This window comes from Eutrema salsugineum, unplaced genomic scaffold (assembly GCF_000478725.1).
Source record: "Eutrema salsugineum unplaced genomic scaffold, Eutsalg1_0 scaffold_6, whole genome shotgun sequence".
Classification (NCBI taxonomy): domain Eukaryota; kingdom Viridiplantae; phylum Streptophyta; class Magnoliopsida; order Brassicales; family Brassicaceae; genus Eutrema; species Eutrema salsugineum.
In genome coordinates, this window is record NW_006256547.1 from 3,157,713 (window position 1) to 3,183,919 (window position 26,207).

Below are 26,207 nucleotides of genomic sequence, written 5' to 3' on the forward strand. Positions count from 1 at the left end.
ATACCATATTTGCAATTCACATTAAAGAAGGAGGCTTTCTTTTTGGCTTTTTGCTGACCAACTAGTTCACATTTGACTGTCCCTTTTGTTGAAAAGAAAAAGTACTGAAGATATTTCTTATAAAAAATTATACTTTAATTTAAAACAATACCAAATGGATAAAATGGATAATGTCTTTTGTTCACGGTAAAAACAATACTCATAATTAGTGAATCCTCTTACGATGTTACTAAAAAAAAACAAATAGTGAATCCTTTTTACACTATTCTTCAATTTTTTTTTGTAAATAAAATCGAATGTGTAGTGGGGTTTGTATTATCTTTTTCAGTGGCATTAAGTACTTCAACAACCATTTGAAATTTTTGACATCCTGAATAAGCTTTATTGATAAGTTTAATTCCCCTAACAAGAAATGATGAACATAATTAGACCGAGGGTTGCTCCGGAAATGATGGGACAAAAGTGAGCAAGTCAGTGGAATTGAGTTTTCTTGTGATACCAAACACAAACCCCTTTTTCCTCACTTTCTCCCTCCAATTTACTCTCTTTCGTCGCTCCGCATTCCTCGCTTTCCTCTTTGTTCGTACGTGTAACCTTGCAAAAAGTTCTCTCCTTTTTTCTTTTTTCTGTGTTTAAATCCCCATTGTTTCAGTTGTGTTTTTCGAGCAAAATAGCGGGAGGACACCAAAGCGAGAGGCTTGGAGTGAGAAAATCTCAGGTTAGTTACTTGTATTCTTCTGGCTGTCCCATTTCTGTTTCGTTTTTATCTAAAATTTCAGTTATATATGTTGAAAGATTGAGACTTTGGACGACTGTGTTCTCTTTTGTTTTTTTACCTGTGTAGTAAATAACCATCTTCAGGATAAAATCAGTAAATTCGAATTGGGTCTGTTCATATGGTAGAACAAGTTGAACCCTTCTCAATGTTCTTGATTAAGGGTTTTAGGTAATCTGGGTTTCATTTTGGGTGACAATTCCTTTGTTAGGGATTTAGATTTTTCACAAGAAAGAGCTGGAACTGGTCTTTGTGTGTGTGTGTGTGTCCATCTGCTATGGACAAAAGCATTGGAAATAAGCTAGTATTGATTGTTTGAAAGCAATTGCAACTTTTCTCACGGCGTTTTTTTGGTTTTTAACCAATCTGTTGTAGTCTTCTTTCTGGGAGATTCTGTTGATTTCTTACATACTTTTTGTAAAGAGTATTGTTGAAGATTCAGACAAAATCTGTTTATTTCTGATCAAACTGTTGGGTTGCTTTAGAGCTGTGGATTCTACTTCTTGTCTGTTTGTTATTCTTTATTAGATAAGTTAGCGTGTTGTTGTTACCTTAAATTCTGTACAGAATCATAAAAAAATTTGGTCTAAATTCCTTAAAATGCTTTAAACTGTTAGATTCTCTGTGATCTATGATCAAATCTAGCAGCTTGAACAAATCAAATTTCAGTTGCAGCTGATGATACCAAAGTCTTTTTAGGGTGTTAAGAATCAACGATAACTTTTTATTCTCTAAGATTCTTTTCTCTTATTCTTTTATTTCCATGACGGTAACAAGTACATTCAAGATTTTTTCTACGACAATGGTTTCCAATCTCAGCTACAATCTCACTACCTTATTCTACACTCGGAATATTAGTCTCTCATATATATTCCCAGTTTGTTTGTTTTCATTGTCTAAAATTACTTGCTTGGATCTTCTCTTGTCTTCTGATTGTCTACGTTTGAATCACTTTTTCTTATTGTTTGTTCATGTGTTATAAAAAATGTGGCTTTCAAGTATTCTTACAAGAATCACCACTGAAAATTGAGTTCTTTTTTGTCTTCATTCTTATTTGATCATTTCATTCCCACAGTGAAAGAGAGAACAAGATTTGAGATTAATCTTTGAAAGGAAAATGAGTGCAGCGGCTACAATGTCCATGCCCCGAGAAGCAACAAATTACGATGAGATCTCTATGCAACAGAGCATGCTCTTCTCTGATAGTCTTAAGGTAGATTCTAAATCTTGAAGTTGAATAACTTAGTGGGTCTTGTGATCATTGCTACAGAACTCTGAATTTTCTTTCAGTGTTTCTACGAGTTAGTCTGATTATTAGCCAGATAAGGATGTCTAGTAAGAATATTTTGTGAAATTTGTTTCACAGGATTTGAAGAATCTGAGAACACAATTGTATTCAGCAGCTGAGTATTTCGAACTATCCTACACAAACGATGAACAAAAACAGATGTGAGTGAGTTTATTACCCCTCGCTACTCCTTGTTCTACTTCTCGATGATCCTAGCTTACATTTGAATTTGTATAATTACGTGTTTATGCAGAGTTGTGGAGACGCTGAAAGATTATGCGATAAAGGCTCTGGTGAATACAGTTGACCATTTGGGATCTGTTACATATAAAGTTAATGACTTTGTGGATGAAAAAGTCGATGAAGTAGCAGGAACCGAGCTACGAGTGTCTTGCATCGAGCAGGTATCAATTATTCCTCATTAAATTGTTTCTAGAAGATCATTGCTCCTGCTTTAGTTTGTTATAGATACGTGTTTTAAGATCAATATGTTGTTTGGGTTACTGAGTTTTCTTATACATGTATAGAGGCTACGGATGTGCCAAGAGTATATGGATCATGAAGGTCGCTCGCAGCAATCACTCGTGATCGACACTCCAAAGTTCCACAAGCGATACATCTTGCCTTGTACGTTTTGTTTCTCTCTCTCTCCACGCTTCTGCAATCTTTCTTTCTCTTACTTATTTCTCAATTCTCACTATCAAAAAATAAATTGTCTATCAGCGGGAGAAATTAAGAGAGGTGGCAACCTCGCAAAGCTCAAGAATGTTGAAAGTAGTTTTGGTGAAGAAGATGATGAATGGAACCAATTCCGAAATGGTATAAAATTGCCCATTTCATCTATTTTGTTCAAGATTTAAGATTTCTTCCAAACCTGATTCTTGATTTGATCTGTTTCTTGTTACCTAAAGCTGTTCGTTCTACAATTCGGGAAACACCTCCACCTCCCGTTAAGTAAGTTCCCATGTCCCTTGTAACTGACCAGAAAGTTTTAAACTTTTATGTGCCGGTTTAATCCTTTTTTTGTTTGTTTGTTTCAGAAAAACGATACTTCAGTCTCCGCCTACACGGAAACCTCAACGTTCAGCAACATTTTCTTTCTCCTCTATCTCCACGGCACCAAAGAAGGATCAAGGTAAAAAAAAATAACAGCTTTAGCTTGAAACTCCGTTTACAAAGTACAAACCTTTGATTGTGTTTTTTGGTAAACCAGATAAGCGAGCAGTATCACCGCATCGGTTTCCTCTGATAAGATCTGGTTCGGTTGCTATCCGACCATCATCCATCAGCCGGCCAACAACTCCGATCAAGAGTAGAGCAATAACTCCTAAACGGGTAAGCTTCGGTTACATTTCAATCACTGTCTTGCCGGGTTTGGAACGTTTTCTGCTTTACCGGTTTTGATTCTTGATTCTTTCAACGGTTCAGTATCCGTCAGAACCGAGAAGATCGGCGTCGGTTCGGGTTGCGTTTGAGAAAGAAGCACAGAAAGAACCAGAGCAGCAGCAACAACAACAGCCAAGCAAAAGCAAACGGCTGCTTAAGGCGTTGCTTAGCCGACGCAAAACCAAGAAGGACGATACGCTCTACACATACTTGGATGAATATTGAACAGAGGCGCTGGTTTTTGTATTTCTATTGGTAAACCGGAAACTATATTCCAATTTTAATTGCATTTTTCTGTTACATAATATCAGTATGTATGCTTCTGTGAATTTTTGTATACCGTACGTACGACTGTCAAAATGTGAATGCAATATTTTCTTACAAATTTTATTGAAAATGTACAAGAAAAACCGCTGTTAAAAATACGAAACTTTTGTGTCAAACACAAACGAAAACGGAATGTGATGATACGAATGTTTTTAACTTTCAAGTTTCAATCATGTGTGTTGATTAAAATTAAGCTTAATTTTTTCTCTAACTAATCTTTAAGTTATAAATATGTTTTTCCAAACTGAACTACTTAAGGTTTATTAGATTGATTAACAAAATTGAAATATTCGAGTAATCAATGGAAAACTGGTTTAATTTCTCTGCTGTGTGAGGGAAAAAAAAAAAAATTCCCTGCTGTGTTAGTTACAAAATACAAAACAATACATTATTTTGAAACAATACTTTATTATCGTCACCAACAATGAAGGCAGTACAAGCGATAAACAAAGAAAACACACAGAAAACATAAAAGAAAAAGAAAAGACAGAATCGAATCAAGTCTTAGTTAAAACATTGCACATCTCGTAAAAAGATAAAACCAACAACAGGACATGCCATTTCCCAAACATGACACCAACTTACGAATGTTCTCCATGACCGATGCTCATCACTTAGATACCGGTTTGGGATTCGTCTATTGTAGCTTTTTTATGGTGGTGTGGTGGAGGCGGTGATCTCTTGTAAAATTCTGCGCCAAGTGATCGGTGAGAAGAAGGAAGAGAAGCTTGAGGAGAATCCATCGATGGAGGATTGAAATAAGAGGATATTGGTGTGTATTTATCTGCATGAGTATCAAGAAGTTTCCGGCTGGTTTGAGCCTGCACGATCATGATCATCATAGCTAGGAAAAGGCAACATTTCAAAAGATGATTCGGAGAAGCCATCATATTTTTTTTCCGGTGATCAATAGAGTTTTCTTTGCTCACCAATGATGTGTGATGTCTATCTATGTATAGCTCCATAATAGAGGGTTCCCACTATGTATTAGATTGTTTCTTTTCTTCCATAGATTCTTTACAATTATTAATGATCAACCTGTTTGATTTTTGGTATTGGCTATATGATTTTTGTTTGACAAAACAAAAAACAAAAGGTAATACATAAAACCTCTATAAATTAATAATATCAGGATCATAATATTTTATTAATTTATCGTGATATCAATTTATAAAAAAAAATATTTTCCGCTTATAATTTTTTAAAAACGTTTTTGGAATAGTGTTATATTTAAAAAATTTAACAAATTTCGTAATATAAATTATGATTAACAATCATAACTATTGTAATAAAATAGTTTTTAATATCATATTGGATTGTCCATATAAAAATATACATGTTCATAAGTTTAAAATTTATAAAAAAAACTATAACTACTATCCATATTATTGATGATAAAATTGAAGATAACACTACAATACATACAAAAAAATTTACATGTAAGAAAATCAATTATCATAACAAAAATCATCATAAATTTTGAAGGTATATAGTAAAACACTAATAAGAGCTACTTATATAATAATTAGAGAGATAAGATCCAATGAGATTTCAACCTTAAGTCAAAGCAAACACATTACTCATACTTTAGAATATTATATTTATATATATTTACATAAATTTATATAATTATTAATTTATGTTTTCGTTGGGACCATATATTTATATAGGAGTTTCAAAAAAAAATATTATCTTATAATCTTATCGAATTTTATAGATTTTTACATTGGTCTGACTTGGAATCAGCAAAATTTATTAGTTTATAATGATTATTAATTTATCGAATATTAATTTATAAATGTTCTATGATTAAATAATAATGCTAGGGGTGATTTCTAAACCGGCGAAAATTAAACCGAACCGACAACACTGTACCGGAGAGCGTAATGTATATATCTGAGCTGGGGTGAAGAGAACCCGGTTCTATCTATTTACCGAAAGGTGTAGCCATGGCTTCCTTGACCTGCTCTTCGATTTTGCGTGTAAAAATCTCTACTTTTTCGATCAAGCATCCTTCGATTTCCATGTGATTGGTCACTTTCATTTCGTATTTTACTAAACTGAAATTCGATATTTGTATAAATTCAGATTGGTGATGCGAGAATCGGGAACTCACGAGCTTCAAGCTACACAGTCCAGTCTCTTCAGGTCCGTGTGCTTGATTTTTGTTAACGAGTATTCGCCGGGAACTGATTTTGCTTGGTTTATCCAGGTTTCTTGCGGGATTCAAAGAGATGATAATGGGCGCCGTATTTGGCGAAGGAGAACATTGGTAAGAACATTGTGTTCTAATATTCAGTTCCATGTTATGACCAAAGTGGGAAGACTGATTAGTGAATCAAAGCTTTGCTTTTGCTCTTTCACCGCTTTGAGACATTGCTAAAAATCTGCGCTTTTAGGAATACCCAAGGAAGCATTGTTTTTTCTTTGAATTAGCTTTAGAGGATCTCTCCCGTTTCAAGATTTCCTGAGTTGAACTCTAGTTCATCACAGAAACTAGCTTAACGAAGCAAGATATGGCTTTTCTATTAATTAGTCTTTACCTAGTAATCGCGATAGCTTGCATTATTAATCAATCATAATGCACTTGGATTGCATATTATGTATATATATCAAACTATCAGTTTCCGTAGTTTGATCGTGTCATGTTGATGATACTCAATACTCATTCTTCCTTGTTCCTTTCAAAGCTAGAACAATTCGTATTTTGGCTCCAATGTTTCTCAAAGCATTGTCTGGATTCTAAGTTTCTCAAACATTTTCTTTTGCATTGACCAAATATATCAAAGTTTTTATTCAACTACATTTTCAGTTCCTTTAAATTGAAGTCAGATATCAAACAAGTGTGGCATTAATTGCTTCCTGTTTTTGTGAGCAGACAAAGAAGGACGATATGTTGCGTTACAAATTGCAAAGAGTTCCATTTGTGGAAGAACAAGTGAGGAAGATAAAAGAAGTTGGGAAGGTAATGACAATGGATATAGAGCGGTTGCTTTTGAGCGAAGACAATCGCTTTGAATTTGTAAACAGCGTAGCAGCTGAAGCAACAGAGTACGTGGAAAGAAACAGAGACGAATATGGAGGCACCAAAAAAGCCATCTTTCATGTTCTGAGCAATCGTGTGAACGATCTCGGGTTTGATCGCCCTGAAGCTTATGCTGAATCAGATCCTTACAAACCCGGTCCTGGCTTTTTGAAGGAGTATTACACATGAGAGATTTTATATAACAAGAGTCTTTTTAATGTAATTCGCTCGCAGCTTCCTTGTTGTATTAGTATATTACTAAATCAACTTTGTTGTTGTAATTTTGGCAGAACAATTTCCATCTTCAGACTGAGAAAAAAAAAAGAGTTTTGGATCAAGGGTTCTATAAGAACCGTTTAAAAAATCACATTGAAAATGTAAAATGATATTTTTGTGAAGGAAAACATAACTCAAATTATGTATTTTTATTTTAACTTATCTGAAATATTACATAGATTTTCTATTTGGTCAACATTACATGATTATTGACTAATGAATAATCGTAGTACTTTAATTTTCGTTAGGTCTTGTAATTTTTCTTGGTGGTATTGGGTCGGATGGGATGGGCGGCCGAGCCGGCCTTGGATGCGGCTTCACATAGTCCATCTCCAGATCAATCCTTCCTTCATCGGTCACCACCTCTTCAACCTTTTTCAAAACAACAATTTTTCATTATTACTATTAAACTAAATCAGTTTTTTTTTTTAAAAAAAAAAACTATATAAGTTTCGATGCATATTTGCAATCAATATATATAGCACTTTTGGAATTGTGGTGATATATTACCTTGTAGTGGGCGTTGTCAAGATGCGAATTCTCAACGAGTCCTAACATAAGTATAAGAAATCAGTAATAAATGTCTATGGCCATGATTTTGTGGATTTTTAACACGCTGTGATAGTTATTTATGTACCTGAAGAAAACATTGGGAGAAAGAGCAAGAAGGATACTAGGATTACCAGCTTCATCTTTCAGTCAGATTCTGTAATGTCTCTCGGACTTTGGACACATGTGACATGTAAATATGCGTATATACATATATATATATATATAATTTATGAAGGCAACAGATTAATAAAATTGACTAAATTTAGATTTGATATATGATAATATGATATAGGATGAATCGATGACAAATGTCCCTCTAGATTATGTCTATGGTCAAAAAGCGAGTACGTGATCTATTAAATACTAGAGAATCATTGACCAGAATGTATTTTATTTTTTTACTCCTCTGTTTTACAAAATTGTCAGTATAGAATTTTATTTTTGTTTCATAAAAATTGTCCCTTTATATTTTCAATGCAAAAATTAAAACAAAATTCCAAATTTAGCCTTATTGATTTAATATATTAATTAGTAAAAGAAAATAATATAATGTATTAATTAGAGATAATATAGAACTTATATTACTTTTTTTTAATATGTATGAAATGTGTCTAAATGGCATTCTTTGTGAAACAAAGAGAGTAACTCTTTTGTGGTTGTTTTTGTTGCTCTAGTTTTTAAGTTTGTTTCATTAATAATCGGGTATTTTGCTCTGGTTTTTAAGTTTGTTTCATAGATTTAGTATTTTCTTATTATCTTTATGTATAACAATCACTTTGAATTTGTAAACAGCGTAGCAGCTAAAGCAACAGAGTACATGGAAAGAAGCCGAGACGAATATGGAGGCACCGAAAAAGCCATCCTTCATGTTCTGAGCAACCGTGTGAATGATCTCGGGTTTGATCGCCCTGAAGCTTATGTCGAACCAGATCCTTACAAACCCGGTCCTGGCTTTTGAAGGAATATAGTTTTATTTGACAAGAGTTTTTAATGTAATTCGCTCGCAGCTCCCATGTTGTATTAGTATTACCTAAACAACTTTGTTGTTGTAATTTTGGCAGAACAATGTCCATCTCCAGACTGAGAAAAAGAGTTTTGGATAAAGGGTACCTTTTAAAATATCACATTGAAAATGTAGAATGATATTTTTGTGAAAGAAACTCCAAAATGATATTTCTTGTGAAATGAATGAAGTAGTTTCTCTTGTTATTCTAAATTATCTGAAATATTACATGATTCTACATGTGGTCAGCATTACATGATTATTGATTGATTAAGGAATAATCGTGCTACTTTGATTTTCGTTAGGTCTTGTAATTTTTCTTGCTGGTGGTGGTGGGTCAGATGAGTGGGGCGGCCTTGGATGCGGCTTCATATAGTCCATCTCCAGATCGATCCTTCCTCCATCCGTCACCACCTCTTCAACCTTTTTCAAAACAACAACTTTTCATTATTACTATTGAACTAATTAAGTTTTTTTAAAAATATGTATATATATCAGTACCAAATGCATATTTGCAATAATCAATACTATATAGAACTTTTGAAATTGTAGTGTTTTATTACCTTGTAGTGGGCGTTGTCAAGATGCGAATTCTCAACGAGTCCTAACATAATATAAAGCATATTAACATTTGCATAATCAAAAGATTCTGTGAACTCTAAGTATATCTTTCGAGTTTACACAAAATTACCGTATTAAATGGATTCGAATAACAATTTTTCTCAAAAGAAAAAATATCAGGAGTAAATGTCTATGGCCATGATTTTGTGGGTTTTTAACACGCTGTGATAGTTAATTATATGTACCTGAAGAAAACATTGGGAGAAAGAGTAAGAAGGATACTAGGATTGCCAGCTTCATCTTTCAGATTCTATAATATCACTCGGACTTTTAGCACATGTATATATGTATACAGATATATGTATATATACATATAATTATATGAAGGTAATGGATTAACATTGAATAAATGTAGATTTGATATATGAGAATATGATATAGGATGAATCGATGACAAGTGTCCCTCTAGATTATGATGGTCAAGCGAGTATGTGATCTATTAAATACTAGAGAATCATTGACCAGAATTTATTTTAGTTTCTACCTTTTTTGTGGTTATTTTTTTGCTCTAGTTTTTAAAGTTTGTTTCATTAATACTTGGGAATTTTGCTATAGTTTTTAAGTTTGTTTCATCGATTTAATATTTTATTATTATCTTTATATAACAATAAATCGATCAAATGTATATGCAGCTAGAAATGATAACAGAATTTTGTCAAGTGTGATTATGCTAATAGTACTTGATATTGTTGATTCGAAGCAGAACCCGAATATTTATGTGAACCAGAACCCGGATATTAATGGCTGCAAATTACATTATAGGACGATATGCTGATTTAATAAGCCACCAATTTCGAGGGATACAAAAAAAAAAAAAACTTGTGTATTTTCATACGAATGCAGCCTGATATTCACAATTTCCATAGCCTGCAGATATTAAGTAAAAAGGAAAAAACATTAATATGAAAATAATTAAGTTTTTCCAAGTATATTTAAATTGAGAAAACATACTGGGATTTATCGCAGTAATATCTCCAGTCTTGTCGAAATCGCAGTCGAACTCGTGTTTTCCCATCGTCTGGTAAAACAAGTTCATGGCGTACGCTGAATGGGCTTCCACTGTGTTGGGGAAGAAACAAGCCCCACCTTTTATAATGGGCCTACAGTCCAAGCCCAGCCCACATACGTAGTCTATATTCCTTTGTAAAGCCACCGTCTCTGCACCGGACTTTGTGACGCACCAACGCTTCCCCGACGATCCTCTTCCCGGCGATCGCGGATTGTTCTCCGGATTCGACGTTCTAACCTGTCAATCTCCGAAATCCAAACTCGTAAAAATCAAACACTTTCGAAATACAGTGCAATGTGGCTGCGATTACCGTTGGCCGGAGGATTCCGATGTCATAGATCGGTGTCAAATCGGATCGGAAGAGGCCGAAATTACGCTCCGACGTCGGTCCTGATTTGAGATTCTCGTTGAAGAGCGCGAAAATGTACGTCTCGAAAGTCCGATTGGGCATCAACGGCGTTCCGATACCGGAATTTACACGCGCCACCACTTTCTTGTTAAACTCGGCTGCGGTGGCGACATCGACGCCGATTTGACCGCCGTCTCCCTCCGAAGGCCATCCGATTTCTCCGACGACGATCTCGACGTCTGAAAACCCTAGACGATCCATAGCGGAATAGACGGAATCAAGCTGAGCATCGAACATGTTGGTGTACAGAAGCTTCGAATCATGGTCTAATAAGCCTTGATTAGGTCTAAACAGAGCGAAATCGAGCGTGTCGGGTGAGTAGCCGAAGAACGGGTAAGGATTCACAACGAACGGCGAGGCGATTGACCGGAGGAAGCTGAGGAGAGGCTTGAGAACGTGCGTGTCGTAGCCTTGCCGGAATTTAGCAGAAGACGGAGGGGTGGAATCAGAGAGAATTCCTAAGGAATGCGGCGTGGAGATCTGGATTCGACGGTGGAGAGAGGCGGAGACGAGGGCGGTGTGAAGAGATTGCATCGCCGGGACAAGGGTTCTGATGAGGAGGTGATTGGCGGTGGAGATGACTTCGTTTCCGACGAGGATGCGGATGATGTTGGTGGATGGGAAGTGAGGTTGGATGTGATCGGAGATCCATTGTTCGGCGAAGGAGAGATTGGTGAGGTGTGTGATTTGGTGGTTGGGGACGGTGACGGTGACGGCAATACCGGTGTGAGCGAAGGCTCGGAGAATTTGAGGATCGGCGTCGAAGAGGCGGATGCGGTTAATGACGGTGGAATGGAGGAGGAACTCAGCCACTTGACGCGGCGGAGGAAGATTGTTGGCGAGTGTGCCGTAGTTTACACCAATGCTCGCATTGGCTCCTGATATACATATGATTAGCGTTGATCAACATTTGAAACTAACATCTTCAAATTTCAAAATCAATTGAGTGAAACAAAAGCTACATATACATATTCTTCCCTCCCAAATTTTTTATATTTCCAACGCTATTTGGTTCTTTTATACTAGTAGTAGTACTATAGATTTAAATAAAAAAATAAATTGATAAAATGGAAACTACCTGTCGAAAATATGATAAGAGCTACAACCATAGTAAACATACTAATAGGAGAAATAACCCAGGAACAGGAGAAAAATAGTAGCATATAATTCATGGTTAAGGTTTTAAGAGTCGACAATCATAATGGAGAAAGAGGGATAATGTTCCAAGAGTTTGATATTTATCAATATGTTCACCAAAATATGCTTTGCTTTGTCTTTGGGGGATTGTCAGAGGTCGAATCGAGTCAAATTATCGGCAGCAAAGAGTCATTTATATTTTCATTAAAACATGTAAAGTAAACTCTACTAGACTAATCTACAAGTAAAGCCTTATACAGACAAAGCAACATAGTTTTTTTTTAACTCTGAAGATAATCAAACAGATGAAATCTGAATATTGTTCTCAGCAAACTTAAATAAATTATTAAAATTTTGTTTCTTAAGCCATTCTGGAGAGGAAATTTTGATTCAAGTTTTGATAATACTCTATTCTGTACCAAAAAATAAAACCATGGTATTTACACGGAAAAAAAAGACGGGCCTCAGTTACATTTCCCCTATATATTATTAACTTACAAAAAAAGGCAAGTATAATTATACTAATAATAACTTTTTTTACGATAAAAAAGGCAAAAATCTGAGTTACCCTTTCTTCATTTTTTCTCGTTCCCCTACCTCCGAAGCAATTCCAAACCTTCAGCTCCGGCTAAGTCCAAACCTGGTGAGACCAAGCTACAAACCACCGGGTAAACGGGCCAACGTGTTAGGCCCAAACATAGGGCCCGAACAAAACTCCTAAACTTCACCATGTGGCTCACCAGACGACACACGAGTGCGGAGTATAAACTATACGTCAACGTTTTCGACAATAAGCAGCGTTTCGTAGCCGTTGGATTTCAAACGGGAACAGGCAAACCATAGTTGTGAAACAATCTGATCCGTCCATCCCACCCGCCGGTGACTATAACCAATCCCCAAAGATGAGAAGACTCCGACGTTCTCCGGCACGACGATCGGAGAAATCTATAATGCGATCTCCGGATCGCCTTCACCGGAGAAAACGAGCTTGCCAGCTTCTCCTCCGGCCAAGTCGCAGATCCCTTGGGAGAATCGAGAACGTACTCGCGTCCCAAAGAGAAGAGCGACGGCGATAGCTCAGATCCGCCGGAGATTACAGGAGCGAATCCGCACCACGGGATAGCGACTGAAACATCTACGGAGAATTTCTCAAAGGATCGGATTTTGAGTCGTTTAGTGTAGGAGAAAAAACCAGGAGACGGTGGTTCCGGATCGTTTTCGATGCAGTTCCAGACGTAGACGGAGGAATCGTCACACGCCGAGATTATATGCTTCCCGTCTGCTGTAAAAGATGCCGATATTTGATTCCCGGCATTTCGAGATCCTAGAAAGATACATTCACACATTTCAGAATTCGAGATTTTTATTTTTTGTTCGATTAATGTGCTTTTAAAAGCATTTACCTTTGTATTTATGGACAACGTTGCGACCACTAATGATCCTGACTTGTGAATCTGCGGATGCAACCATTACTCTGCTTGGGTCGGTTGAATCAAACTGCGGAAGAAACTAGTTCAGTATCATGAAAAAACAAAAAATCAATCTTTGGGAAACAAATTTGAGAAGAAAAATGCACCTGAAAGCCGATTATTCGTTTATTTGCGGACTTCTTTTTGCTATGCAGACATATCTGGCCATCGAGTTGAAGGCAGTGGCCTGAAGAAAGAATGTAAGAATTACAGGTTTCTAAGCAAATCTCATGTGTGCGTAGTGTAATCATCTATGAGCATTACCTGATACGTTGTAGAAGCGACATTCGCTCGTCAAAGTTCCAACAATCCCTGCCTGAAACAGATCAAAGTGTTCTTGTTTTAGAAAGAAAAACAAACTGAGTCGACTAAATAAATAAAAGAAAGGATTTTTGGCTTCCGAGTCAGACCTGGCCGTCTGGGCGATAACAAACTGCGGTTACAATGCCTCTAGCGTCGGCCCAATCTACAACTTGGCACTGAGAAGTTGACCAGATGCGAACTTTTCCATCTATTGAACCGCTGATGAAGTGATCATCATCAACCGGGTTGAACTGCACAGATGTAACTGCAAATTTGCAAAACATTTTGATTGAATGATCTACTAACAGGGGAGGAAACAAAAGCAATACACAACGAGCAATGCTATCGTAAATACAGAGGAGAAGAATATTACCATAGTTACTGTGAGAGAAGATTCCAAGACACTCTTCACGGCCAATCTGCCAAAGCCGAACGCTATTGTCTACAGAAGCTGACAACAGACGCTGCCACCAATATCACAGAATGAGCAACTCGGTCTAGTTTTTCTGTTCAAGATTACACATACAGGGACTGAATCTACGTTCTTGTGTTTTTGAGATCTCAAAACATAACGAAACATGCATAGAAAAGGGTGTCTAGCTATTTCAAGAAAGCAACTCTCTACAATTCTTGAAGCTGTTTAAGCCTAGAGCAGGTCAACCTAGAGTCTGGTTCAAAGCATTAATGTAAAAAATAAAGGAAAGTCCAAGAAAGCAAACTCACATTGTTCTTGGACCATGAGATATCAAGGATATCACCACTGTGACCGAGAAACTCGTGAACTGGTTTCTCAAGCACCCGGAAAATCTTTGGGGGAATTATAACACAAGCGGACTCTGTTGTCTTCCTTGGACTCATCAATGAGCCAGTAATGCCCTCCTTTTCTACGGCCACAGGTCTCAACTCAGAGAGTTTGCTCACTTCAAAGTATATACAAGAGGGATCCATCTTGGGAACGTCATGTTCATCACATCTTTCGTCTTCAACAATGCTCCAAACCCGCAAAACCCTGTCTTCACCGGAACTTGCAAGGTACCTGCCATCAGGACTAAACTTCATAGCGAGAATCGCTCCTTCATGAGCTTGTATTTCTTGACCCTTGAAAAGAGCAGAAAGCTCCTTGGTCTCTTTCTTAAACTCCTTCACCTTAACTCTCTCGATCCTACTCCCCAAAACCGCAGCTTCACCAGCAGATCTTTCCTTGTTACGCACTCTATTCAGCCGACCCAACCATCTCTCCTTAACCCTCTTCATGATTCCGCCTACATCTCGTTGTTCTGCAGGCGGGTTTGGTGACTTAAACTCAATCTCTTCACCATTTTCTTTCACAATCTTATCTGTTAGACCCGATGCAGGTGATCCAGAACAAAGGCTAGAGCTAATATCATCATCATCAGAACGCAAACTCCTCAAAACCATTCGACTACTTAAACTCCCAACATCTACTTCTTCTTCCTCTTTACACAAACCCTCCTCCTTCACAATCCTATCTACAATCTCCCTTGGACTAAACACAGAAGAATCACATCGACAAGAGCTGAACTCGTCGTCTGATTTCAAACTCCTCAAAACCGCTGCTTCACTAACCGAGCTTGAGAAACGATCCACATTGCCTGATTCAGGTGGCTCCTCCTCGTGATGAGTTTGGCTCACACTTATCCCCATCCAGTTCAAGAACTTCTCTCGACGCTCCTCAGCGTTTCCTGGGCTTTTGATCCAAACATCGTACTGGAAATCGCCAGAGATGGTTGATGGAGTTTCATCGTACTCGATTGTACTGGAACATGATGCGATTTCGTCTTGTGCGTCGAAAAACCGAGATTCTTCGTATTCAATTACAGATTCCATTTCTCCTCTCATTTTGATTCTTAAAGCTGCCTGGAGAGAAAACAACCGAGAAAGTTGTTTCCTTTTTCTGAGAAAATAAATGAGAACCAAGTGTAAGAAGAAGGAAGAAGAGAAATTAGTAAAATAATCAGAGGAAGAAAGAACATTGATAAATGGAAAATATATGCAGAGCTTTTTATAAGAAAAAAAATACATAAATACCTAGAATCAATCGAACAACATAGATCCCGATCAAATGTAAAGAATCGAGAAGTAAAATCAAAAACAAAAAAATAAAGGAAATCTGGATCGAAAATCGAGTTTCAATTCCAAGCCATTAAAGCTGAAACCTAACCTCAAAATGATAAATTTTGGAAGAATCAAATCATAAGAAAAAAAAAAAAATCATATGAATCCAGAACGAAAGGACAAGACATGCAGTGATGCAGATTTTGTTAAGAAATTTTTTAAATCGACGAAAAGGTTTTTGTTTTCAATTTATTTGTTGTTGCTAATAACTTCTTACATGTGAAAGATTTGTTTTTTATGCGGTTCTACGAGGTTTATTTGATGATGCTGGGAAGCTCAAGAAACGAAGACAGCGAAGAACAAGAAGAGCCCATGAGACATCTAGAAGTTGTTTTCACTCTCTTCTCTGGTTTTACGGATTTTGAGAATAAACAAAACTAAGTTGATTTTTGATTTTTGGTGTTTTCTTTTAGTCTGACAAAAAAAAACAAGAAGAAAAAAAAAAGGAAGCGTAGATTGAAGGAAAGGGAGAATCTGTGCCACAGACGAAGAAGAAGGAAATTAATTTAAGTTTGGGAGATTGTCCGAATCTGATTTGGAAGGACATTAATTTACTCATATTAATATATGCGGTCACATTAATAATATTATCGCTTTTTCTTATTTCATTCTCCATTTCTCCTTACCGTCATTTTAATTAATTTTATTTGATTTTATTTGATTTTATTCTAGTCTACCATTTCTCTCTCTTTTTTTTTTTCTCAGGCAAAATCATCCATCTGTTTATTTGCAATACAAGCATTGTTTTATCAGCTCCCAATACAGATATAGACGAAAATCTGGAATAATATAAGAATACTTTATCAGTGTATTAATCTAGTCAATCCAGAAACAAAAATCATCCAAATAATAACCTTTATAGAGTATTGTTATATAATTCAAGAGAAAAATATCAGCATTAGCTTAATTATGTAAATAAACTACTTAGGTATTAATTTGGTCTAGATCTAATTTCAATTTACTTTAAACGTGTCTTTTCTTGACTTTTGCCAAAATACATTAAGGAATGTAGATTTTGGATTAGTTTAAAATTTCACTTAGAATCCTTATAAATCATTTCCTTACTTTAATATCATTAAGTTGTTACATGTGTTGATGGCATATCATACATGACTTAAATCTAAATAGTAAAACAAATCAATGATATCAATACAAATCACTATATTGTATTACGCGTTCCTTCTTTGGTGTTCACTCATAAAATCAAATCCTAGTATTTCGTATACCAGTTTGTAGAAAATAGCTAAAATGGTTTAAACCACTCCACTAACTGATTTTTTTTTTTACTTATTATAGTACTTAGATTATCAAACCATACAAAATTAGAAGCTATTAATTCATGAAATCATATTTTGGTTTTTCCGTGTGAAAAACGCGCCTGCACCCAGCAGCCAGCAGTTGTGTCGATCGCACAACAATTTCATTGGACCTTTTTCGCATCTTCTTAGGCTTCCCATATATCTCTATCTTGAGCTGTTATTTTCATCAGTGGTGTTGCCAGCAGATTTCGTCATTAAAACTACATGTATGAGTTGTTTCTATTAATTATAAACTTATCAGTTTTTGTTATTGATTATGATAACAACTAGCTATGCGAGTATCCTAGTTACAACTTACAGTTGCGGTATTCTTCAAACGATCGACATTTTTAATACAACAATAAACAAGTTTGTGTTTTTTTTTTTTCGAAGAAGAATAAACAAGATTATGTTTGAGAGATCGTAGATGATTGATTTATTGTATACAGGGGATTGATTTCACTTGTATGCAGCTTACGAGACATTGGTTTTTATAATATATCTTGCATGATTTTTAGAATTTTTAGTCCTTTATCTGGAGTACTCAACATTATAATCTGCATACTATTAAATCATAAACACTTTCATATATTTATAATTAAAGAAGAAGTTATACGAATTGCGGTATAACAAAGTTACAAGATGACTAATTTATTTTTATAGCTTAGGAATATTGGATATTTAAAACGACCAATTTTTAGTTTTCGGAATGAGAAAAAACTGTTTAGTTTAGTAAGTCAGCATAACATCGAAGGTTTTATTATTATAAAAAGTAAACATGGTGGGGTTAGGTGCTTCATGTTTGCATATATATATATATATATATTACGTTTTTTTCCCAAGTTTGTATAATTTATCAAGAAATAATTTGGGAGAATATAAATATATAATAAAACGATGCCAAACAAAAAACTATTAAACTAAGCTACATATATGTTTACCATGTCTATCTTTCATGGGTGGTTTAACTATTAAACAACGTAACCTATTGAAACTGTTAGTTCAACAACAACAAAAACTATTGAATTTAAATTTCAATAATATATTTTGAACAAAATATCGTTTGAAACAATAATTTAGGTTCTATACTAATTAAAGCTACTGGTTCAAAACTCAATGGAAATGCTACGCGAACTTATTTTTCTTTTACACATATATATATATATATATAAAATTATATATATATATATATAAAATTATGTTTGCGCGTGTGTATGGATATTTTACGGATTAGGTAAGACACAAGTATAAACATTACAACTATATGTGCTCATAAGATTAGTCCATTTTTACTATTTTAGTAAATTAGTTTTTGTCTCCGTTTGAGCCCGACACAACTGCTCCTGTTTTTTTCCTTTTCTAAATATATTCTCTAATTTTGTTTCTTCAGGTAACTAAGGTAACCAAAACGACAAAATTATTACTACTAGTAAATATAGACTCCTAGGAAACAAATGCGTGTGGATCGTTACTTTGTTAGCAATGACATCATTTTCTTCCAGCTTCTAGCTTGCTCCATTCGAACAAGGATAAACAACAGAATTTGTAAATTAATAATTCTACCAACTCCATAATATATAAATATAAAGGCTTTCTATACCTAATTATGAATATAAACGAGAATACAAATGGTTGAAAATGTTGTTGAAAAGAAATACAGTGTTCTTTCTTTTAAAGGGAAATACAAAGTAGAAACATTTTTTGAGGTTAGTTTGCAAAAATGATGTGGTGGAAAAATTATGAATAAGTGGATGTTGATTTCATGCGTGTTTTAAATAAATGGCTTGATATCGCATAAAATACTATTATTACTCTAAAATGTATTAAGGAAATCTTTTTATTTACGATTTTTGTTTGATATGTAAACTTCCAAAATTTGATAGTAAACACATGTTTAGCTCTTTACGGGTGTCGGAGGTTGCACTGGGTCCATTTTTTGTTTTTTTAAATAGCTTTAGTTTCTAAGAACCTATTTTGTAAAAACAAATAGCAAAAATGTCTAATTAGTTTTCTTTGAGTTATGCTCAATTGCTCATAACCCTTCTTTCATTCAATGGTAATGATTTTCTTTGAGCCGAGCCTGAGTAAATATGTTCTTAACTATCTTTGTTGACAGTTTCCAACGCTCTTAAAACAATAAATTTCTAATCGAACTCAGAAGTTCGTTATCTATATATTATACACATATATACGGCAAAACATAAATCTTTAAACAATACATAACTTAGCTCTTACCTTAGATTTTAAGAAGATGCTTTGAAAATTAGATATGTAAGGACGATAATAATGTTCCGATGCTTTATGAAAAGTGGTTAGCTAAGAAAATCATCTGGCTAACTCAAGTTTTTGTTTCTAGTCTTTAAAGTCAAAACCACTGTCAATTGTGAACATTATGTTAAATTATTCTAAGTTTCCTATCAATTTGGCCGAAACCCATTAAGCAATGTCTACATTTCAAACAAAAACATAAAGCTTTTTGAAATATGATTACATAACCGACGTTGGTGATTTAATTTAAAGATCAATTCGTAGAAGTATGCTTGATCAAACGGTTTACAAATTAATTTTAAAGTAGAGAATAGTAAACGTCGGTAGCCAAATGGGGCCAACTCCCAACCGTGGACACATAATTATTGTCATCATTTTAACCTTAATTAACGACAATTACACCTTCTACGAAAAAGAGAGTGAGTTAAAGCAAAATGAAATTTCAAAAAACTGTCGGTAAAATTATTCAGTAATATGAGGACTATTTTCAAAGAGTCACTAAAATATAATGTGGATTAATCGGTTTTGTAGTTAGTCGATCATCCATCGATCGATCAACTAGGCAACTATCGATTTTTAAGTATTAAAACATTACTTATTTCTGTCTGCTTACTGAGTTTATGGACTTGTAAAGTTGAAAGTGTAATTTGTCCAATATTTTGGATCGGTGTATAGGACGTAAAAAAATAAAGTAGTGTCTTATGTAGCAATTTGAGCCTTTTCTTTTCTAAAGAAAGAAATGATTATGATCCCAATTAGAAACACTAAATGTAGGGAAAAGAGGGGAGACACTGATTAGAGATTATAACCCTAATTAAAAGACAGCCCGACATTAATTATTTATTAATCAAAGTCGCACGGATAGACATTGTTTTCAAAGTGATAATGATATTTGTCTTTCTAATAAGGGAACAAGAGAAAATAATGATGTCGGTAATAGTTGGTTATTCTGATAACCTAAGTCCTAACAACAGTTTCTGTTTACTTTCTTTACTTTACAGTTTACAATTTAAAACCAACAAATGTTGGCATTTTGTCTTCACTTCTGTGGTTGAACAGTTGACTCGAGATAAGGAACAAAATGTTCAACTTTTTTATTAATTATATTATCATGTAACCTAATTGAATTCGTTCATTGCAAAAAAAGGAAGATGTAATAGGAATGAAGAATGTCAGGGAATAAATTTGAAATACATAATATTTTCATAAAAATGTTATCGCAGTTAGTATTCAAATTATAATTAAATATCAGTTTATCATATTTATTGATAAAACTCTAATTATAAAAACAGAGATTCAGTATGTAGTTTCTTCATTAAAACAAAAGACTTGTAGTTTTGATATGTATAAAAGTTACGTTAGAAATTTTGCGGGGATAATTTGATATTTTTTTATATATTTCCATAATTTAAACTATACTTACTGAGAGTGAAAGAGAAAGAGTGAAGAGAAAAGGCAAAGTCCCAAAAAAAAAATTGAAAGACAAGCATTTCTGGTCTGATCAGTCAAAGATAGACCGAAAATAGCCAAAAACAAATGACTAGATAGAAATAGATCAAACTTAGTTCAAAGAAAAGCCATAATGAAATGATAGTATTTTGCCTCATAACATTACGGCGATTAGAGAAAGAGTGGCGTCAATCACGTGAGGACAATATTCAACGAAAAATAGCTTTTATTTACGTATTTGATAACAAGCCTTTAATTGTTTACCTTTTTTCTTTCTCTTCTTTATGGGATACAGAAGATTAGAGAAATATAATTAACCAATTGCGTTAAGAAAAAATTACTATCCCCAAAAAAAAAAATTGCTTTAGAATCTGTAATGGTGAGATTTAAAGAAAAACCGAAGAAGAATTAGTAAAAATGATCATGTTTGATTTTGAACAAATTGTAAATTCTTGTGATGGCGTTCGTTAAGTAGTTACGAGGGCCAAATATTAAGGAGACAACAAATGGTGGGGTGAAAAGTAGCTTTTGCAAATAATAATCATTTTTATCTCGGGGACCAAGCATGTAAATATGATTTTCTCTTTTATTGTTATTTGTTACTGTTGAAGGCACCAAACTCTTAAAACATCCCCCCCCCCAAAAAAAAAAAGATAAGTAAAAAAACATGACTGAAAGTAATTACGCTGGAATTTACTTGGCCGAAACAGTTGTCACTTTCACTAAAACAATAGAACCCGAAAAGACACTAATCTGATACACAAGTTATTTTATGTTGTTATAAGTCGAATTTGAAATATATAGTATCGGTTGTTCGATGAAGATTTTCATATATTTGATATTGATTTTTTAAAAGGATATGTGGTCTCAGGTTTTAAAATTCTACTATTTTACCCAACCGTTTGAAAATATCTTAATAACTAGGTGATGCCCTATGTTGTGCATAAGATTAGTGATTATGTAAAAATAATACTAAGATCGTATTTTCCTTGTATAATGAAATTTTGAAATAGTCTCCAAAATCACTTCTTTGTTTTACAAAGAAAGCAATCGAAGAAAAATCAGACAAGAGGCCAAGTTATTTGTTTAGTCTGAATTTCTTTTTTTTTTTTTGAAAAAAATCGAGTTTTTAGAATAGTTGTCTCTTAAATATGTATGATCCCATCAAAATTGAATAAATTTGTTGGAGAAATGAAAAATGTGTGTGTGGGCCTTGAAAGGGAGGTTGGATACCTTAGTGATGTGCAGAAATCAGAAAGGAAGGGGTTTTTGATGCTAACTCTCAAAGTCTTTGAAGGTACTGTCAGAGACTCTTTAGTCTCTTAGGTGTTACTTTGGGACCATACTATGCTTCTCTTCTCTCCTCTCCTCTCATCATTCCTGCTCTGTTTTTCTTGTGGTCCTTTCTCTTCCCTTCCTACCAACAATCTTTATTTTGCATTATCGACATTGATTGTTATTTTCTTACAAATAAAAGACAAGGCTTCTAGTTTTGGTCCTACTTACATGTAGTAAGGCTTCTTGCTGCATGGTCTAAGCCCAGTTAAAAATGCGTGGGGAGACAAAAACACAGAGACCATTTTGGTTTTCTTTGTGAGAAGCACGAGGAGAAACCAGATAGTGAATTATACATAAGTCTTGAGATACTTAAACACTTAGCAATGTCATAGATTATACATGAAAAGAAAAAAGAGGATAATTAAGAGTCTGGAAATAGCTCAACCACATGAGGACGATGCAGCGGAAAGAAACAAAGCAAAGGAGTCACCGAGGAATAACAAAACGCAAGAGAATCGCTCAAAGAAAGGACACAACACGAATCATATATCATCAGGGGAGAAACCACCGAGCATCCTTGAGGTTAAACTTGGAGAGAACCGGGAAGCGTTTGGTGGTCTTTGTTGCAAGATTGTACACACAGATGTCGAAGCGTGGAGTCCTCCAATCAGGACGGAGACGGTTATCATGTGTGAAGTAGATGGAGTCTGGCTCAATACCAAGGGTATGGTCAGCAGGTACAGTGAAGCCCATATCAAGAAACAGTGCCTCATCATCACCTAGAGAATCCACCTGAACAAGCCTAGTGTCTCTGGTATCAGGGTCTAGATCTTTAGAATCCCTCTTGTACACGCGGAACAACCTATGTTTTTCAAAGTTTTTGTTAGACTCGTAACCTCTACTATGGACAATCAAAGCCTCTCCTGATGTTGTAACAACAATGGTATCGCGGCATGAGATGGTCGTCATTCCGAGTAGTTCCTCATTCATATAATCATCTCTCCACATTGGAAACCTATGGGTCTCGGACACATCCTTGAAACCATCTTGTCCAGAGAGATCCAGGTGTCGAATGTAATCATAAGACGTGAAGATGTAAAGACTGTAACCTTTGAGTACCAGATCACGTTGGCCTCGTAACTCCCTGCGAACATCACCCAACTTGGCTGTTGGAATCTCGCGGTAATGATCATCCCCTTTCTTGCAATAACCTAAAAATTGTTTACCTAGCTCAACATATTGCCAAACAACAACGTAGTCTCCACTCTTGTTGTCTACCCACAAAAGACCTCTCAGATCATTTGCGGTTAAAACAACCCCAGATCGATACGACTCACTAATTACTTTGCATTTCAATTCCTTATCTGCTACTCGCTCAAGCTTATAATAACCACCTTTCATTGATTCTAGAGGTGGGAGATGGATCTTCTCCTCGCTAAAAACGTTTATAATATAGAGATCTGATCGAGAATCTACCACCAGGAACCACTTACTCGAGTTTCCAAGGATTCGGTATCCTGAAAAATCAATACTCGTTGTCTCGTAAGCCCTATCTTCCTCTGGGCTGTATAGACGACACCCATCCTCTTCATCTGGAGACAGCAACAACAATGGAGGAGATCTGCCTACTTTTGGCCGCAACGTTTGTTTGGAACACAAGTACCAATTCGAACACACCAGCTTAGCGCGGTGAAAATCCACAATACACAAACGTTCCAACAGAGATCTCAATATGTCCACAGGGAGCTCGGACCAGCGGCGTGAATCAGGAGGAGTCTCCATGCTTTGTTGCACGAACCCTGATTTACTTCTGAAACGTGAAAATATATCCTTCCTTCCAAAACCCTTTCTACAAAAAAAAAACTTTCGCTTGTTTAATAAATATTTTCTTACATATAAAACACAAGGTTTCTAGTTTTGGTCCGACTTAAATGTATTGCTTCATGGTCTGAGCTCAGTTAAAAATGCATGGGAAGACAACACACAGAGACCATTTTGGTTTTCTTGTTGAACAAGATTATATTTTGCTTATATATACACTTGTTAGGGTTATACAAAATGTTCTGTCGGATATTCATGTTCATATCCATTATAATCATAATACAATCGCTCCCCTTTTGATATGTCTCTATTAGCTACCAGAAGAACCCTAGCTTCTCCGTTGATGTTGAACCTCACACACTTCAGGTTCTGCTTCTTCCTCCCTTCTCTGCAATTCACAAAATCAAAATGTCAACAATAACAACAAATGAGGACAAGCAAATACTAGAGTGTTTCCAGCTCAAATGTCCGTTTTTAGTGTTCAATTCTTGGATCATCCTGTACGGTTCTGGTTCAATTACTTTTTAGATATTTTGTTCGGACAAGGGACCAAATCGAAGGGAAGAGAAACTCACGGGGTGTGATTGTTGATGCCGCTGATGAAGCGGGCGATGTTACTGCGTTTGTCAGGGCAAATAACGAGGCACTGTAAAGGATCAGAGGCATGCAGTAGAGTCATCATGCTGTCTCCATCATAGTCATCTTCTCTGTTGCTCAGATAATCAACATCTCCGACATACTCTGTGATTATAGTTAAGTCTTTAATAGACCTGTCCGCCTCTACTGTGAACCTGTTTCAGGTTTAAAACATCTAATTCAATATCATTCTTGATTGTTAAATGCATTACTTTTGAGTTAAAAAGGTAGAAACAGAAGCTAATACGAAGGTTAAGTACCCTTCATAAGGATCAAAGACGACCATAAGAGGCGGGCATTCACCGCGATCCATCATGTTCTTGCACAAGGCTAAGGTCTCTGCGTCTTGTTTACATAGAACCTGTATGAAATTGAATACAAAAAACATATCTTTCATGAGTTGATACTAAAACAACGCAAATGAGGATGCAAAATATTTTCAAGAAGAACCATAATCAATAACTTAACAAATATACCTGCATGCCTCCTTTCTCAAAAACAGCTTGGTTTACTGATCTTGGAGCCTTGCCAGATACATAAGTGAGGTTGTTGCTGAACTCTGTGTTGGATGCTCTCAACGCGGTGGCGAGGGACGCCATTTGCTCGAGTCTCCTTTGAGGATCAATGGTAGGGTTGTATGGAAGAAGCTTCCTCTTCTTCTTTGACATCACCAAGCTGGTCTTTTTCCGTTTCTTCCCAATGCTATCTACACAGACATTATTCTATGGATTTAGATTTCTTAATACAAGACAGAGATATTGGATTTTGACTTCCAATCTGCAAAATTACAAAGATGCAATTTACCTGGAGAACTTGAGATATAAGATGAGTCTGGAGACCGCTTAATCCGGAAAAAGTCTATGATTTTAGTCTGAACAAGAGGGAAAGCTGCATTTTTACAAAAAAATTCATTTAGTTATTTCAAGGAATGAAATTTCATAGACAGATTCAGCAGAAGACATGATTTCATCAAAATGGGTATCACATAATCTTTTCCTTCTATGATTTCACCGAATTGACCCAAATGAATTTCAAGTATTTAGATCTATTCAACAAAAGTATATAATCCGATAGTCTAAATAGATTCGTTCACACAACACCCAAACCTCAAACCTCAAATCAAAGACAGATATAACGAAACCCAGAATAATCAATAATCTATAGCTCAACAATGGCAATAACTGATTCAAAAGAACAAAAATTGTTTTTTTTTTTAAATTTGTTGATAAAACTTACATTTGGGGATCTGGTGTTTAGAACACGAAGGGCAGAACCAGGAGCCTTTGGGAACTGAAACGAGGATAGGCCTGAGACAGAAAAGATGAAACCCTTTATCGCATTTGTCACAAAGCAGCAGCTTCGCCGGTTGTTTCCCTGAGCTGCATTCTTCGCAGACCGTGTCCAAATCCGAATCGGAATCACCCGCCATGGATTTCCGAAGAACGGATCTAGGGTTTGACGCCTGGGTTCTTCTTCGCCGCGAAACCACCATTGTCGAGCTTTTTCGATTCACCAGCAAGAGAGAAGAGAGTGAGAGATTATAAATGTGAGATTTAGCCGAAAGATTTCGCGCTCTGGATTCGCGGGGAAAAATAGAGACCGGGTTAAATTTGGCGCCACTGTTACGATTCGCGGTTTAATTTCCGGTTTATTTTGGTCTTCGCCAACCGGTTTGGAGAAATCAAACCAAAGCCGGCATAAGTTAAATAGGATCTAAAAACCAACCGGAGATGTAATTTCA

At 35.5% G+C, this 26,207-nt stretch overlaps 8 protein-coding genes across 10 annotated transcripts; 2 read left to right on the plus strand and 6 right to left on the minus strand.

The window, feature by feature from the left end:
• The first annotated feature begins 404 nt into the window (after window positions 1–404).
• On the plus strand, window positions 405–3,836 carry LOC18012089 (protein ABIL3). Of its 3 annotated transcripts, XM_024151561.1 has the most exons (11): window positions 445–583; window positions 653–718; window positions 1,851–1,988; window positions 2,142–2,224; window positions 2,317–2,467; window positions 2,591–2,690; window positions 2,787–2,882; window positions 2,975–3,017; window positions 3,104–3,198; window positions 3,277–3,398; window positions 3,492–3,836. In XM_024151561.1, exons 3-11 carry the CDS (start codon window positions 1,893–1,895, stop codon window positions 3,672–3,674), a joined length of 969 nt encoding a protein of 322 aa, XP_024007329.1. In that variant the 5' UTR covers window positions 445–583; window positions 653–718; window positions 1,851–1,892; the 3' UTR covers window positions 3,675–3,836. The 3 variants fall into 3 exon arrangements, with proteins under 3 accessions (XP_006394685.1, XP_024007329.1, XP_024007330.1); XM_006394623.2 differs by having other exon boundaries at window positions 405–718; XM_024151562.1 differs by lacking the exons at window positions 445–583; window positions 653–718; window positions 1,851–1,988 and having other exon boundaries at window positions 2,220–2,228.
• A 378-nt stretch (window positions 3,837–4,214) lies between these two features.
• Window positions 4,215–4,696, minus strand: LOC18012003. The gene has a single exon (XM_006394624.2). The coding sequence runs from the start codon at window positions 4,664–4,666 to the stop codon at window positions 4,391–4,393; it is 276 nt and encodes a 91-aa protein (XP_006394686.2). The 5' UTR covers window positions 4,667–4,696; the 3' UTR covers window positions 4,215–4,390.
• Window positions 4,697–5,701: 1,005 nt separating this feature from the next.
• LOC18011978 (protein PLASTID TRANSCRIPTIONALLY ACTIVE 7) lies at window positions 5,702–7,165 on the plus strand. Its single transcript, XM_006394625.2, has 4 exons — window positions 5,702–5,758; window positions 5,865–5,924; window positions 5,989–6,048; window positions 6,655–7,165. The coding sequence occupies exons 1-4, from the start codon at window positions 5,726–5,728 to the stop codon at window positions 6,988–6,990; spliced, it is 489 nt and encodes a 162-aa protein (XP_006394687.1). The 5' UTR covers window positions 5,702–5,725; the 3' UTR covers window positions 6,991–7,165.
• On the minus strand, window positions 7,164–7,813 carry LOC112083415. The gene is made up of 3 exons (XM_024151389.1): window positions 7,715–7,813; window positions 7,588–7,628; window positions 7,164–7,449 (listed from the first exon to the last, which is right to left on the minus strand). Exons 1-3 carry the CDS (start codon window positions 7,767–7,769, stop codon window positions 7,312–7,314), a joined length of 234 nt encoding a protein of 77 aa, XP_024007157.1. The 5' UTR covers window positions 7,770–7,813; the 3' UTR covers window positions 7,164–7,311.
• Window positions 7,814–10,082: 2,269 nt separating this feature from the next.
• On the minus strand, window positions 10,083–11,574 carry LOC18012105 (glucan endo-1,3-beta-glucosidase; the record flags this gene model as incomplete). Its single annotated transcript, XM_024151052.1, has 3 exons — window positions 10,083–10,120; window positions 10,205–10,499; window positions 10,573–11,574. Coding segments are annotated over 3 exons (1,335 nt in total), but the record flags the coding sequence as incomplete, so codon positions are not given.
• A 634-nt stretch (window positions 11,575–12,208) lies between these two features.
• On the minus strand, window positions 12,209–16,236 carry LOC18012106 (uncharacterized WD repeat-containing protein C3H5.08c). The gene is made up of 8 exons (XM_006394627.2): window positions 15,934–16,236; window positions 14,304–15,495; window positions 13,954–14,044; window positions 13,688–13,845; window positions 13,542–13,593; window positions 13,385–13,464; window positions 13,212–13,305; window positions 12,209–13,132 (listed from the first exon to the last, which is right to left on the minus strand). The coding sequence occupies exons 2-8, from the start codon at window positions 15,438–15,440 to the stop codon at window positions 12,627–12,629; spliced, it is 2,118 nt and encodes a 705-aa protein (XP_006394689.1). The 5' UTR covers window positions 15,441–15,495; window positions 15,934–16,236; the 3' UTR covers window positions 12,209–12,626.
• A 6,325-nt stretch (window positions 16,237–22,561) lies between these two features.
• Window positions 22,562–23,791, minus strand: LOC18011843 (F-box protein At5g25290). Its single transcript, XM_006394628.1, has one exon. The coding sequence runs from the start codon at window positions 23,789–23,791 to the stop codon at window positions 22,562–22,564; it is 1,230 nt and encodes a 409-aa protein (XP_006394690.1).
• Window positions 23,792–24,050: 259 nt separating this feature from the next.
• On the minus strand, window positions 24,051–25,974 carry LOC18011844 (histone-lysine N-methyltransferase ATXR6). The gene is made up of 6 exons (XM_006394629.2): window positions 25,703–25,974; window positions 25,271–25,354; window positions 24,943–25,172; window positions 24,727–24,827; window positions 24,406–24,621; window positions 24,051–24,218 (listed from the first exon to the last, which is right to left on the minus strand). Exons 1-6 carry the CDS (start codon window positions 25,956–25,958, stop codon window positions 24,059–24,061), a joined length of 1,047 nt encoding a protein of 348 aa, XP_006394691.1. The 5' UTR covers window positions 25,959–25,974; the 3' UTR covers window positions 24,051–24,058.
• Between the last annotated feature and the right edge of the window lie 233 nt (window positions 25,975–26,207).